This window comes from Oxyura jamaicensis, chromosome 1 (assembly GCF_011077185.1).
Source record: "Oxyura jamaicensis isolate SHBP4307 breed ruddy duck chromosome 1, BPBGC_Ojam_1.0, whole genome shotgun sequence".
NCBI classification, from domain to species: domain Eukaryota; kingdom Metazoa; phylum Chordata; class Aves; order Anseriformes; family Anatidae; genus Oxyura; species Oxyura jamaicensis.
In genome coordinates, this window is record NC_048893.1 from 46590193 (window position 1) to 46605800 (window position 15608).

Below are 15608 nucleotides of genomic sequence, written 5' to 3' on the forward strand. Positions count from 1 at the left end.
AACATTAACGCAAATGAAGAGATCTCATGCGTGATGGAGCCATTGTTCTATTGTTTATAAATGGAAGCTTTGCGGTGCTTAAAACAAACAAGATACCCACGTCTTGGGTCTTTTGCACACCGTGCGGCAATGCGTTCTGTCTGGGTTAGAAGTGTTTTGTCTCTGAATGATGGTACTGCCAAATTCCCTGCTACTGTTCAGTCCTGATGTTCCTGTGACAAAACAGGTTTTACATAAGGGTTGTCATCTAAGAGCAATAAAAAATCATGAATTAGACTTCCTAAAATGAATGTTGGATGGGGCTTTTGATTTTTGTGCATCTGTAGATCACTTTTTAAAAAATTTCCATAACATTGTCTGTGTTTTGGGGGAAGGAGGACTTTGTTGGTCGTTCACTATTAAGTTGGATGTGGAAGTTATTTCTCTCTGACAACAAGAAACTTTCAGTAATATTCCCCAAGAGTATCTCATATGATTGCACGCTTCCAGGAGCCGGGATTGCAGGAAATGCCGAGGCTGTGTGACTAGCAGGTAAAACAAAAAAAGTGATTGTCAGCAGAAAGACCCAGGTAGGGGGAGCAGGTGACCTGCTGTTGCTTCCTCCACACAGAACAGGTGAGCTGCGATGTGAAGGATCTAAATCCCCAGAGGTGGGAAATCAGAAGGATGTGCTTAGCTCTGAGAAGTGGGTAGTCATACAGGGATGTGCCTGCCTTTTTATCAAATTCTCCTTCACAGCAAAGGATTTAATAATTGGACGTGTATAGGGACTGGCTCTTCACTGAGTATTTCACAATATTCAGGAGAAATCTCATTTTTGCCACCTATTTGAACACTGTTAGAAAGGGGAAGTAATTATTGAATGGGAGGGGAAGAAAATCTGTAAGAGCTGGTGGTGTCTGTGGGGAAAAGGAAGCGCTTGTTAGAAACATCGAAACTGAGTTGAAGAATTGGTTTAAAAGAAGAGGTGCAGACTGTCTCATGCATCATTCTTCAGGAGTCTGCCACCCCCTCTGGTTCATGCTGGCTGTGATGTGAGGGACGTGTGTAGGGCGCAGGGCACCTCCCTCCAGCGGGAGCAGGACCTGGGGATGGCACCCCAGAGTGGTGGGAGCCCCAGGCGTTTCCTTACATTGCTACGGAAACCTGAGAGGAAAGGAACACGCACAGGCGTCGCTTATCCTAATTTAAGTTAGGAGAGAGCATTTTAATGACTATTTCTTCATTAATGGTGCTTAGCTAAAGAGTGGGACTGACCTGAAGCGAAGTAGGTAATTATGGGGTGTGGAGCCTGCCTCTTGCCCTCTTAGGAAACTTTGTAAGCGTAGTAAATGTGAGTGCTAGTTCATCAGTGTTCTTTTCCCTAGGCAGGACGGTGACTTCACGCAGCTGCTGGGCAGCAAGCGCAGAGTGGCTCCTTTGCTTTGAAAAGGGCCTCTTGAACTGGCGGTGTCTGGGCATGGGAGTTGTTTGCGTTGGTGCTGGTTTGCTCGTGGCAGTTCTATGCTGCGGAACAGCCTGGAACAGGACTCATCGTGGGTCACAAAACAGGAGATTTCTCAATGGATGTTGTTGTGTTTTGAAGGATTTGGTGTTAGTAATTAAGCAGAAAGCTGCCTCTTCCCTTCTTGGTTTCCTTCTCGCATTGTTGGTTTAATCTGAAGTAGTGCTGTACCTGAGGGCTTTGCTACAGGCAAGCAGTGACCTGGCTAATTTGTCTTTAGTTCATTCCTTTAAAGTTCATTCCTTTAATTATGAATTAGAAAAATGGATGTTTTGTGCTGAGCAAAACTTGAAAGTACCAAAGCTGCTGGCTGTTTTCCCTCTGTGTGGTGCTTTGCTCGCGAAATGGCCTTGGAGCTCCCCAGCCCTTGAACATCAGGTACAGGTATCTGCCAAAGGGCACCTGCGACTACCTTGAAAATTTCTCTGCCAAACCGAGGGGCTGGAGAGGGGGCACGACAAACAAACAGAAAAACCTGATGCTTGCATTAGTGCCAGCGGTGAATCTGTTACTGCCTCAGCATCTATCCACGTGGATTTAATTCTTTAAGGAGACAGGTTGTATGCGGCCTGGGCAGAGCGGTGCTTCGGGTTGAGGTGTTGATGGGACCGAGGCTGTGGAGCAGGACCCACTCTTCGAAAACCACCTGGAATAAAACCCCTTGTGTTTTGGTGAGAGATCCTTACAGCTTTCATGTTCATCTTCTTGACAGGCAGCAGGGGGACTGCTGATGGTAAAGGAACCGTCTTCGGTGCTATTTGATGTGCTGAGTGTAGGTACTTCGATACTATGATTAAGTAGCTTTTTTTTAAAAAAAAAAAAAAAAAAAAAGAAAACATTAACGAAAACCTTAGCAAAGGGGTTTTGCTGTGACAACAATAATGTTGTGGGCTGGTTTTATAGGACTTAAAACCTTTTATGATCACTAACCCTGTTTTGAGCCTTCTGTGAAGGACTCATCTGTGGATTTTTAAAAGCAGCAGTGAATTTGTAAGCAGTGGTGAAACTCCCTTCCCAAACACAGCTCTGTGCTGATAACTCGCTGCAAAAGTCAGAAACTGTGTGTGCTCTTTTACCTGTTGGGACCCCTGTACTTCTTGTGCATGTACACTTTCTGACAGAAAAAAAAGAATTAGCCCTGATTGTTGTTGCTGCTTTGCTAAACCCTGAAAAGCTTTAGATCTGCTTCTATCCTATTTTATGTTTCTTACAGGCTTTTTTCCTAAGCACTGATCAGATACCCCTGTGAAGGTCGTAATAGATATAAATTGTCATCATAATCTTCTCTTTAGCTCACACAGACAGCTATGGCTGGTGATGAGGCTGTTTGGCAAAAGGAAAACAAACAAAACCAAGGCTGTAAACCGAGCCTATCTGAATGAGTAGATGGCTTGCGGTCTTCGTGGTTTGCTTCTGGCAGTGTCCTTTCTGCAGCCTGGTGTGTGCGCGCGCCATCAGGGACAGTCTTGCAAGTGCTTTTTTCTGTCACAGTCTCTATGCCCCTTCTTAAAAGAATATAAAGGGCACGCATGAAATAAACAGCAGGGTTCAGTCTGGCACCTAACCATGGGTGGCTGAGCTCTCACTTCTCAGTGGGAAGCTGGTGGCTGTCAGTGGAGCAGAGGAAGCGACCGAGCTGGGTGGCCAGCAGCTGGGTGCTGGGAGTGGGCTGCACCGGGGGGCTGCATGCTCTCCGTGCTCTACTCCCTACAGGTTTCTTTCTCCCACGTGGATCCCACCTGGAGCTTGGTGGAAGAAGTAACCTTCTAGTCCTGCTTTGCATGTTGCAGCCAGAGGTTATAAGGCCGATCTGCGCAGACGTGAGGCACGATGTTCTCACCCATTCTGCTGTTCCTGTCCACTTGGTACCCTCCCCACAGACACGTGCAGGTTCAGTCTTACCTCTGGCGTTTGGCAGGTTCCCTTCCACCAAACCCTCCTCGTGGTATTTAAGACAAAATATTCCTGGCAGTGCATGCATAACGAAGGGCTCCTGGTAGTGCACCGGTGTTCGCCACACCGAGCTGTTACTGCACTGTCCCTCTCCAAGCACTGCGCTCTGGCTTGGGGTGTGTTGTGTTTGCAGCCCAGCAGTACTCTGTGGGATTCACTCAGCCCTCAGAGGAGAGACTGGGGCAGGAAGAAGTTGGTTTACCCCCAAGAGGTGCCCTAATGTCCTCTGTCATGCCTGGCTCTGATGCAGGCAGGGAGCCCGCATTGCCCTGCCCCTCAGTCACTGTTCTGTAAGGAGCACAGGCTTTACAAGGAGCTCTCTGCTGGGCTGAGGGCTACTAACATCTGTGACCCGCTCCATAAAATCCAGCGGTCTCTAAGCCCCAGGCTTCTTTCAAGCTAGTATTAGCTATGGCAGTCCCTGTAAGCATGGTCAGATTTCCCTGCTTTTCCTGGAAGCCAGGCTCTGGACACATCTCTTGTATTTCCTCAGAAATTTCTGGGCTCTTCTATTGTTACCACTTGTCTCAGGACTGCTTCCTCTCCTCTGCTGCCAATCCCCAGCTCCTGGTTAATTGTTGTGTTAGGAGAGATGAATGGTGATTGCATTCTCTTTTCTTTGTGCTTCCCACTAACACGGGGGGTAATTCTTCTCAACTCTAAACAAGAATGCTGCAGCAAGCAGGATTTAGGATAGAATTTGCAATTGGACCCCTGGCGTCTTGGGGTAACGTTCTGAAGTTCAACTTCTACAACCACAGAAGGATCTATGCCAAGCTGGTCCACCTCATCAATGAAGTAGAAGATAGGTGGTAGGGCACTTGTCTAGAGATAGCTGTGTCCTCCCTCCAGTGTCTGCTTGCTTCAGATCTAAAAAAGGTGATGGGGGAATGTTTTACAGCGACAGAATGGTTCAAGAGCTGTTGTTGCTAGAATAACCTGGCAAAATGATGGCAAGAGCAATACTGCTGCTTTGGCCAAATACACTCAGGGGAATGTCTTGGTTATAATTCTCCTGTACCCTCGCAGAGTTCTCCATCCCGTAAGATAAAACACTATTCCTATCAGTGTTTTGGGAATCCAGACAGTTCTTTTTCTAAATTTTACTGAATTTAAACTGAACCTACGATTAGTTTTACTCATTTCAGATTTACTCATTTTAGACTTACCACATGCTAATTGATTTTCTCAGCCTGCAAAAGCAATGAAGCTTTCAGCTGATGTAATCCTTTGACAGTATTGTTCTTCTTTCCCCTATTGCTGTGATGACCTTGATGTTCCAGGAAGGCACGGGGTGCACGAAGGTGACAGACCTTGCCAACCGCCAGAGACTCCAGAGAAGGAGAGGACATAAGGGAGAAGGGATCTGTTTTGGGCTGGTATCCAACTATTACAATATATTTTTAGAGTATTTTGTACTAAGGAAGTAAACACTTAAAGCTGTGCAAAGGTTAGGGATGGACCCACCCATTCCTGGAAGTATGTACAGCTTGTCCTGAGTAACACCAGCAGTGGAGCTGTCTCGGGTGTATATGTGAGTCAGTGATTTATTACAGTATGCTTTGGGGCCAAAAGGCTTATTCAAAAATGTCTTCAGTTGTATCAGGAAACTATTGTTTTATACTCAGCTTTTTGTCTTTACTGAATTTGTCCAGGCCTAGTAGATATATTTAAATAAATATCTGCAATAGAGGGTACAGATCTAGCGTCTAAGCTCTTCAGCTGACTGCCTTGGTTACTTTTCCTACCTGTGTGAGTCTATGGAAAGGTCCAGCTATTCCATGTGAAGCTATTTTGGCATATTTTAGCTGTCCTAGCAGTATTAGGAGTGTTGTCACTTTAAAAAATGATCTGTAAAAGCTTTTTTTTTTTTTTTTTGCCATGAGATATAATAAGACTTGTTCTAAATAAATATATAATTTTGAGCCAACTGTGATTTTTGTCACTCTTCAAATTAGCTGTAGTAAATATAGAATGCCACCCGTGTCATAGCTGTGCTACGTACAAAAACGAGATCCCATTAATGAGGTGTCTTTTCTATGAAATGTGTATGACCTCTGATATTAAATCATATAAATCTCATATATGTATTTATATAGGACTTACATCCCTCTTCAGTAAGCATGCGGCTCAGTATTAATCCTTTTAATCAAACTGGTGAAGTGCAGAGCTAAGGCTACAGTGCTGGTTTAATCCTTGGAATAGACTCCTAGTCTTAAATGTCACCACTAAACCAATACTCTCTAGAAGAAATTGTCAAACCTGGAGCTGTTCGGTTTGCATTTTTCAAGTGTCCGTTTATCTTAGAGGTTGGTGAATGTGAACTTTGTCACCTGCTTTTTACCACTGCCAGCATCCTGTCTCTGCCAAGGGCCCTTTCCCAGCAGCGATGCTGTGGTTGGGAAGGAAGAGGCAGACTGTGCTGGCTTCGTAGACTTACACAGAAAAGGGTTAGCCAGGATGGTTTTTGGTGTTAGGCCTTGAATCACTTACTGTGATACCACAATAAATTGGTATTGTGGTTTTGTTGTCTTGTGTTTTTCACTAGCTGCTTGTGCAAGGTTTGGTGAAATGCCTGTATTTCTGAAGCAGGTGTTGCTGGCTGGGGCCAGTTTGGTATCCTGCTGTCGTTCCTTACAGATAGATTTGTGAAAAAAGGAACAGAAGAAAAAGGAGGCTTACAGGCAGTCGTAAGCTGTTGCTTTAATGAGTGCAGTAACAACAACAACAACAACAAAACAAAACAAAAAACACACCACCAACAACCAACCCAAAACTAAACAAAAAAGAACTCCTGTAATCCTCTATAATCCTCAGTAATATAAAGATAAGAATATAAAGTAGGAACAGAGATGATCTCGCCTCTGAAATGTTCAGGTAGAGATCCAATTTATGGCTGTGTTTGTAACCCGTCTCAATGGTTCTGGTGATCAGTCTGTGCACGATGCATGCCATTAACAGTAGGATGCCACGTCTGGCTGCCGAGGCTGTATTTTAAGAGGGTTGGAAGAATGCTGGCAAGAATTCCCAGGAAGACCACCAAAACTGTAAGATTGGAAAAGCAAGTCTTACAGCAATGTTTAATGATATCTTTATGTTCTTAATCAAGAAAAAAAAACACTGAGTGGTGATGACTGAACAGGTATGTGAGCACAGGTCTTGCTGCAAGGAGATCTACAGTACTACAGACGACAGCGGACTGGTTGGAAGTCAACCTTTGAATGTAGTATGTCAGGCCTTCTGGAGCAATGAGTAGGTAAACATTTGAACAGCATTTCACAAACGCATCTTTGAAAGATATGCTGTTAAAAGATACCCTGTTTCTGCAGCGGTCTTGCTCAAGCAACTGTATTCCGTCCCCCTGGTGTTAAAGCTCTGAAAACCCATCATGGCCAGAAGCGTGTTAAGCAGTCTCTCTAGATGTGATGTTGCAGCAGCTTTAATGAAATGAACCTTCTTTGTCATGGAGGCTGCCATGAGATGGGAGAGATGAAACTATTCTGGCTAGGTCATTCTTGTCTCATGGATCCTCTGTGTCTCTGGCTTTATAGGAGGAAATACCTCCTGTGTTTTGTATCAGACCATCTTGTCTGTCTTCTGAGAAAGGTGAATAATCTGTTGTGCTGATGTTGTGTCCGGGTTGCCTAATTGTTTTTGCTAGCTCTCTTTTGCTAAGAGCATTATTAAGGTGCATGGATCCTACACTTAAGTGAATGCATTTTTTTCCCCCGAGTTCCTTTCAGCAAAACCCACTCAATTAATTTGGTATTAAAACAGACTTAGTCGCAGCAGATCAGGTCGTTAGGCGCCGTTATCGGGTGTGGGAAGTCAAATGTGGGCCAGTTCTTTCCCTGTGCTCTCTGCAGTAAAAACTAGCAGCTGCTTCTTGCTGAAGTATGCAGTAAACTTCCAGAATCACTCAGCTAGGTGTGCAAAATGTGATTAATTTGAATCATAGATGGCTTGGATTGGAAGGGACCTTTAAAGACCACCCAGTTCCAGCCCCCTGCCATGGGCAGGGACACCTCCCACCAGACCAGGTTGCCCAAGGCCCCATCCAGGCTGGCCTTGGACACATCCAGGGATGGGGCATCCACAGCTTCTCTAGGCAGCCTGTGCCAGGGCCTCACCACCCTCAGGGGGAATCCTCCTAACACCCAATCTAAATATCCCCTCTTTTAGTTTAAAACCATCCCCCTTCATCCTGTCATTATCCAATTGAGCAAAAAGTTGCTCCCCATCCTTTTTATAAGTCCCCTTTAAGTACTGAAATGTTGCAATGAGATCCCCTTGGAAACTTCTCTTCTGTAGGCTGAACAGCCCCACCTCTCTCAGCCTTTCTTTGTAGGAGAGGTGCTCCAGCCCTCTGATGATCTTTGTGGCCCTCCTCTGGAGCTGCTCTAACAGCCCCACATCCTTCTTGTGCTGGGGGCCCCAGACCTGGAAGCAGCACTCCAAGTGGGGCCTCACAAGGGCAGAGCAGAGGGGGACAATCACCTCCCTCCACCTGCTGGCCACTCCTCTGTTGATGCAGCCCAGGCTGCAGTTGGCCTTCTGGGCTGCAAGCACACACTGCTGGCTCGCATCAAAACCTTTCATCCAGCAGACCCTCCAAGTCTTTCTTCTGCAGGGCTGCTCTCAAGTTCTTCTCCCAGTCTGTAATCGAGGATTGCCCCAGCCCGGGTGCAGCACCTTGCACTTGGCCTTGTTGAACATCATTAGATTCACGTGGGCCTACATCTCAAGCTAGGAGCATCTATCAAAAACAGGCTTGAACCTCGTAAAATATACTGTTCTGTACAATACTGCCATAGAATGAAAAATCTGTTTGCAACTCTATCAGTATTTGACCATTTCTAAGAGAACAGTAGCGATTATCAGTTGTGAACTCTTTGAAATCCTTAATAGTAATGAAAAATATGTAGGAACGCTTTCTAACCAGGCATTGTTCTGATTTTGTACCTGTAAGTGACTATGATTACCTGTGTAATTTTCACTATAATTAGTCTTGCTGCCTTTTTTTTTTTTTTTGAGAGACAAGTAGTTCCCCCGTCTGTTCATCAACCCAGGGAAGTTGAGAAAAATGCTCCTTAATTTCAAAGAAAGGCTCATTCTATTTTGCTACAATAAGCTACCTGATATTCTGTATTTGTTATAATTATGTGCAGTAGTGGAAGTTGAAAGGTGGATTTCAAAAACAAAACTCAATTTCTCTTTCTCTTTTCTGTCTCCTCAGGTGGAAAGACATGACATGAATACTCTCAGTTTGCCACTTAACATTCGCCGCGGAGGCTCTGACACCAACCTCAACTTTGACGTACCAGATGGGGTCCTGGAGTTTCACAAAGTCAAACTCAGTGCAGATAGCTTGAAACAGAAAATCCTCAAGGTTACAGAACAAATCAAAGTTGAACAAACAGCTCGAGATGGAAATGTGGCTGAGTATTTGAAACTGGTAAACAGCGCAGACAAGCAACAGGCTGGGCGCATCAAACAGGTCTTTGAGAAAAAGAACCAGAAATCCGCCCACTCCATTGCTCAGCTGCAGAAGAAATTAGAACAGTATCACAAAAAATTGAAGGATATTGAACAAAATGGATCTTCTAAAAGCACTAAGGACACTTCCAAAGATAGCCTGAAGGATATTCAGCATGGAAAGGCTCGTACCTCCGGGCATGGACCAGAGAGCAGCAAGTCGGGTGTGCCGGGTGTCTCCTTGACACCACCTGTCTTTGTTTTCAGCAAGTCAAGAGAGTTTGCAAATCTGATCCGAAACAAATTTGGTAGTGCAGACAACATTGCTCATCTCAAAAACACCCTGGATGAATTTCGGCCAGAATCAAGTTCTAGAACCTATGGGGGCAGTGCCACCATTGTTGCCAAACCCAAATATGTTAGCGATGATGAATGCTCGAGTGGGACCTCTGGCTCAGCAGACAGCAATGGGAACACTTCATTTGGTCCTGCTGTGGCAGGCTCCCTGGACAGCCAAGGAAAGCTCTCCATGATTTTGGAGGAGCTAAGGGAAATCAAGGAAACGCAGTCCCAGTTAGCTGATGATATCGAGAATTTAAAAACACAATTTAAAAGAGACTATGGCTTTATTTCTCAAATGTTGCAGGAGGAAAGATATAGGTATTTTCTTTTAACTGTTCTCTTGAAATGACCTGTATGGGCATATGAGCATTTGGAAAATGTAAAACGTGTGCGTGAGAGGGAGAGAGAGAGCGATACTTTAGAAGCAAAAGGAAAAAATAATTCCAATTGATATCTGGTACCAAAACATTACTCCTTCCAATAACTGAACATCTATGCATAACATTGTCACATCATTTGATAAGAATCATTAGCTCTTTGCCTTCAGACTAAGGCCTGTCAGAACACTCCATCATATATTATACAGGCGTACCGTGAATGCTGCATATAGGAGGTACCAGTTGTTCTGTAAGCGATGGAAGGAGTCTGATCTGTAACGACTTGAAAATGGCAATCAGTCTGCAGTGTAACAGCTGCCTTACAGCTCATAAGTACATCCCTAGTCCTGAGTACCTTTTGCAAATGCTTCTCGGACACGTTGCTGTCTAGTGGCTGCAATGTCACAGTGTAGTGTACTTTTCAGTTGCTGTAGCGCAACTTTTTCTTGCGCTTCTTACTTGTAATTAATTCCTCTGTCATCCACTGTGGGAAGTGAGGTGTTATGCAGGGGGTTTGCACCTGCTGTACCTACATGCCATTTGTCCTATCACTCGTTAAAGTGAGCATTGATTCTTGAAGTCTCTACTACACTAATGAGCAAAACCTCAGTATGAAACAATATTTAGTGTTTTCCTTGCTTACAGATGTTGAAATACAGGAAAGGCTGGATGTCAGATGGTAACGTGAGGAGGAAAGAACAGAGCAAATGTCCTATTGCTCGGAAGACTTGGTTCCGTGAGAAGGCAGAGTGGCCTTTTCTGACAGCTCACTGCCTAAGGTGTCAGGCCTCCTGCCAACATTTCCCCAGCTAGACAATCTTGCCTCCATCATTTTTGTGCCAAATGCAGCATTTCCCTCTTTGTCTACTAAACCAAGTTAAAAACTGATCCCAAAAAAGGGGGAAAAATAGCTTTCTGATAGTTTAGATGAACTGGTTTACCATGTAGAGATGTACCAGAATGGGCTGTCTGTTACTGGCAGGACCTTGTAGTTGTGAGTGAGAGGGGATCCAGGGAAATGTTCATTTCCTTTCACTACTGGTGAGTTGTTAACTGCATCAAGTTTGCTCATGAAACCATATTTTCTTGACTGAGTGAAGAAAAATGGAAAAATGTGAATTGGAGACCTTTAACCATTGGTTTATAATTCATATGATTCACCAATGATATACAAATCACTCTTTAACACCCACTACCAGGAGGGAACATTCAGAAAAGGATTTGAGTTTGTTGAATAAATGCTTATGGAATGTCTCCAATATTTATAATGATCTCTCTACTGCTTGGTAATGCCAGTCAGATGAATCCATAGTACAGATGAATCCATAGTACGCTGAGAAGTTGCCTTTTAAAGTGTGTAATTGTTTTCGTGACCTAGCATTACTGAAATAGAAAGCACTAAATTTAGACCTTTTTTCCTGAAAAGATATGAAAGATTGGAAGACCAGTTAAATGACCTCACTGATCTTCATCAACATGAGACAGCAAACTTGAAACAAGAGCTAGCCAGCATAGAGGAAAAAGTGGCGTATCAGGCATACGAGCGCTCACGAGATGTTCAGGTACTTTTTTATGCTTATCAAATTTCTAACACTTGCTATAAATAATGCACTGTAAAAATATTGTACCGTAAAACACTTGCTTCTTCCCACATCTTTGTATATAAAAATGTGGGGAGACAAGTCCATGTTTTCTGCTTTTTCCAGTGAAAAAGGTGCTTTTTCGAGCACCTTTAAATCAGTGACAGTCTGCATTTGTTTCAGTAGACCCAGAATTTTATCTGCTGGAATTGATGATAAAATCTAGGCAGATTGGTGGATGAAGAATGGACTGTGTTATAATCTCTTGCACCAGAGGAGGAAGGATTTGAGTCTACGAACAGCGTCCTAATATAATCCTCTGGCTCAGACTTTCCCCAGTATGTAGTTGTATCACATGACAAGGCTTACTGTATATTGTGTTTAAGGTAAAAAGTGTGAGAGGGACTTCGAACAGATGGTTTATAGTCATGTCTGTCTTCAGGCAAAAGCCAATAATGTCTACAAGTTTGCCCTGAACAGCATGTAGTTATGTACTTCAATATTGATGTACAATATAAGCATCAGGATAATGCATAATATTTCTACCCCAAATCTGAGGAAGTGATAAAAAATAGTGAAAATATTGTTTTGCCTTACCTTTGCGTATACATTCACTAATGACTGAGGAATGCCCAATGACTGTCATCTTACTGGCTCACATGGTAAATAAAAGCTTTCCATCCAGTACATGCCCGTGCTCACATTTCTAACCATAGAGAGAGCACAGGCAGCAGGCCAGTAGCAGGAAGATCAGACTCTTTCCTGGTTGGTATGAGGGTTAGGGAACCCCTGGGAACAGTGAGAAATGGATGATACTGAATCTAAGCATTTCAGAGGTTCCTTTGTAGGTTTAAAGATCTCAAGTAAGTAAAGGACTCCTTTCTGTGTAGGCATCCTGAGGATGTAAATAAAGAATGAGACCAGAGCTTTCCAGTAGATGGGCTGTGAAATGTTTGTTAACTCGTTAGCTGAACCCTGAGGGGACAGTCAGCACTTTGGTTTGTTTTAAAAGTCTCTCAGTTGATACAGGCTTGCTTCTTTTATCTGGGCCTGTTTAATCTTATCAAATTTGGGGTTTGGCAAATAAGCTAAGATAGAGAAAATGCATTCCAGTTGTGGATGTTTCATGTAACAACCGAACTCTCATGCACTCTGACCTTAGGGATTGGGCAGATGAGTTTTAAAACATTGGCTGGTCATGTGGTAAACCAAAAACCATGGAGAATTGGCCCAGCCAAAGAAAGCTAATAACTTTGTGCAGTGTTTTTGCTTGTTTTTACACAGAATACTGTATTGAAGCAGTTTACTGTGTGATCAGGAGGAAATCCCAGCCAACCCAAGGAAGATGGTTGGAGGTGATCCATCTCCTGAAACCACCTTTATGTGGTGTCACCCAATGGTGCCCAAGTCACAAATTGGGGGAAAAAAAAAGTGGCATTTTGGCAAGTTAGTAAATTCAGCAGCTGGAAGTTTTTCCACGTTTCACTTTGCGAAGGTTTGAGTGTGGGGTTGGTGATTCAGCCGCCATTTTACGAAGACCACTTTGAGCTCATGCTGGAGCAGGAGAGGAAGGCCTACTTCCCTTGAACAAATGGTGAAGCGAAATGTATCCTGAGAGAGAGGGAATGCCATGCAGGCCTCTCCACAGGTGTCTCCACTGCATGCTGCCCGCTTGGGGTGCGGGTGAATGAGCCTGCATGCTGACAGAGCGAGGCATCAGCAAGCACTGGGAGCTCAGGCCCTGTGCTGTGGCTTTGAGAACAAAAGTATTGTAGGCCAGAGAGCTGGTGTTAACCAAATGGTAGGTGTTGCACGGTAGATTTAATTAGTATCACAGAGAGTCATTGCTACTGTAATGATTTCTGTGGTGTATACAAAGAAACTAACTTTGGTGCTGTTTTAATGCAAGGGGAGTTGCCATGGCAACAGCTTTCCCAGTATTTTATCTCATCAGTATATGCAGGAAACATTATCTATCGTGAACATTACAGCTATGATACTTTTTTTTTGAGGCATGAAAAATGGAAATACTACATTTTGGACGGTGTTGTCAGACTTAATTATGCCTGGGCAGGCAGTGATACATGCAAGTAGATAAATACATGCATTTATTTTTAAAAGCGTTGGTTCATTGCAGTTTGAGTCTAAAATAAATTACACTTTCTAATCTTAATGATGGATGGTCCTGCTGCTAAGACAGGAAGTGTTGTGTGGAAATACAGCTGTCCTGATTCTTGTTTTCTATCTCCAGGAAGCCTTGGAATCGTGCCAGACCCGTGTTTCGAAGCTGGAGCTCCATCAGCAAGAACAGCAGGCACAGCAATCCGAAACAGTTAATGCCAAAGTGCTCCTGGGGAAATGTATAAATGTTATCTTGGCCTTCATGACTGTCATCTTAGTGTGTGTTTCTACTATTGCAAAGTTCATTGCTCCTATGATGAAGAGCCGTTTTCATATCATCTGCACTTTTTTCGCTGTGACACTGCTGGCAATATTTTGTAAAAACTGGGATCATATCATTTGCGCCATAGAAAGGATGATTATACCAAGATGAAGCTGCTGGTCTGGCTGTTCTGTTTTTGTTTTCCTTTCCTCCCTGTTTTCAAGTGCTGTGTATATACAAGTTTTTGTCAGTTTAAATGTGTAGACCGAATGAAGAAGGCTACAAAGACTCTTGGACTTTAAGGGGGTGTAAATACATAAATGCATACTAGTTGGCAGTCAGTAGACTGACTGTTCAGTTGGATTGTGTCTAATTGGGTATGTATGATGAACTGCTTGCTTATGTCAGTTTTCTGCCTTAATCCCACTGTTTTTCCACTTTACAAACCAACACCCACAAAAGATGTTAGGATGCTTTGAGAGGGAGCCAAGAAACTCTGAGTGTAAGGTGTGCTTTTTACTGGACTGGAGTGCAAAGAGTGTGATAAGGAGGGAGAACATCATGCTGTGTATCACCTATGTTAGGCAAATTATCTGAGTCCAGCTAGGATGATAAGCTGAATTATACAGTCAGATGTATTAGTACTTTCAGATTCTAAATTAATGGGTAACTGTATATGGGGTTTCCAGTTTTAAGGACCAGCAAAACTTGATGCTTCTGCTAGTAACCCTTTGCAAGAAGAGTTTACTGTTCAAAAATTAGACCACTGATGACTAGTGACCACAGTTAGCAATTGTTCTATCCTGGCACTGTTCCTTATCACACTCAAGTAAAACACAAGTGCGGCACAAAGCTTCCAGAGATGAAGAACTGAATTAAATGACAAGATCTCCAGGCCTCTTCATAAGGGAGCAAAGGAGCAAGTAGCTGGTGGGTGTGTTGTCACGCAGACCAAAGTGCTTGCTTGCTTCAAGCACTGCAACCTGCAAAGAGAAAGGAGGTAAACAGAAAGGCAACGCTCAGGTTAACTTTGTTAGCACTGAATTGTTGGGATTCTCTAAGTGAATGGGAAGCAGATAGGTGGTGGGACTCTGGGTATGGTGGAATTTTTTCGTATGTCAGATTAAAGCATGCATAAGAAGTATGAGGGAACATGTCCTTAGGGGAGCAGGGAGTTAAACTTCTGTAAATACACAAACACTGTGCAGACTCTCTTGACAAACATTCCTGAAATAATGTATTAGCATACACTACCACTACTAGGAGATGGGTGGTTTTGTTTTCCTACTAGAACTTATTTTAAGAACTGCAGGAAAAAATCCCTGAAGTCCTCTGCTTGGCTCTCAGTCATGATGTGAAACAATCTTTAATAAAAAGGAAAAAAAAATCAGAGTTCTCCTCCACTCTGTATTAAATGGAAAAAAAAAAGTCTCTCTCGTTATTTGGGGTTCAATATTACTTTTAAATTAATTGTCATGATTTTTTTTTTATTTGTATTAGTAGTTATGCCGGTTTTACAGGAAGGGGGGGAGGGATTATTTGATGTGTGGGGGTTGCTTTTTTTTTTTTTTTTTAATTGCAATAGTTGGTGTAGGGCTTCAGAAATCCTTATACTGAGGAGGGGGAATATGGAGGGGAGGCAAGGGAAGAACTTTTGACCTTTTACCACTATTGGATTAACAGCGACTACAGTTACCTTTTGTGGCTTCAGGGACTGAAGAAAGGACAGAATTAACTGCGTAAATAATTATATGACTCAGCAGTTAGAAAATTAAATTAAAACACTGTAAAGGTCATTAAAGAATTATTTGTGTGTGCTGCAGCTCTGAACACAGAGATCAGGAAGGATTGTGCCTGGCCTGCAGGCACCGGAAGGGGATCAGCTCAGGCACACCCTTGTTATCCTGACCCAGCACTGCCCCATCTTCGGAGGAAGGTGGAGGGGAAGGCAAAAGTCCTGCTGCAAGTGGTATCACAGCATAAGGCCCAAAGTC

At 43.4% G+C, this 15608-nt stretch overlaps 1 protein-coding gene across 2 annotated transcripts in view; it reads left to right on the forward strand.

Annotated features, from left to right (window-relative positions):
* The window catches only part of TMCC3 (transmembrane and coiled-coil domain family 3), a 134971-nt gene extending 119929 nt beyond the window's left edge, over positions 1 to 15042 (forward strand). For both annotated transcript variants that reach the window (XM_035337146.1, XM_035337142.1), the window contains exons 2-4: positions 8694 to 9592; positions 11078 to 11213; positions 13483 to 15042. In XM_035337146.1, coding sequence (XP_035193037.1) covers positions 8694 to 9592; positions 11078 to 11213; positions 13483 to 13785 — 1338 coding nt within the window. In that variant the 3' untranslated portion in view covers positions 13786 to 15042. The remainder of the gene's footprint in view (positions 1 to 8693; positions 9593 to 11077; positions 11214 to 13482) is intronic.
* Positions 15043 to 15608: the final 566 nt, after the last annotated feature.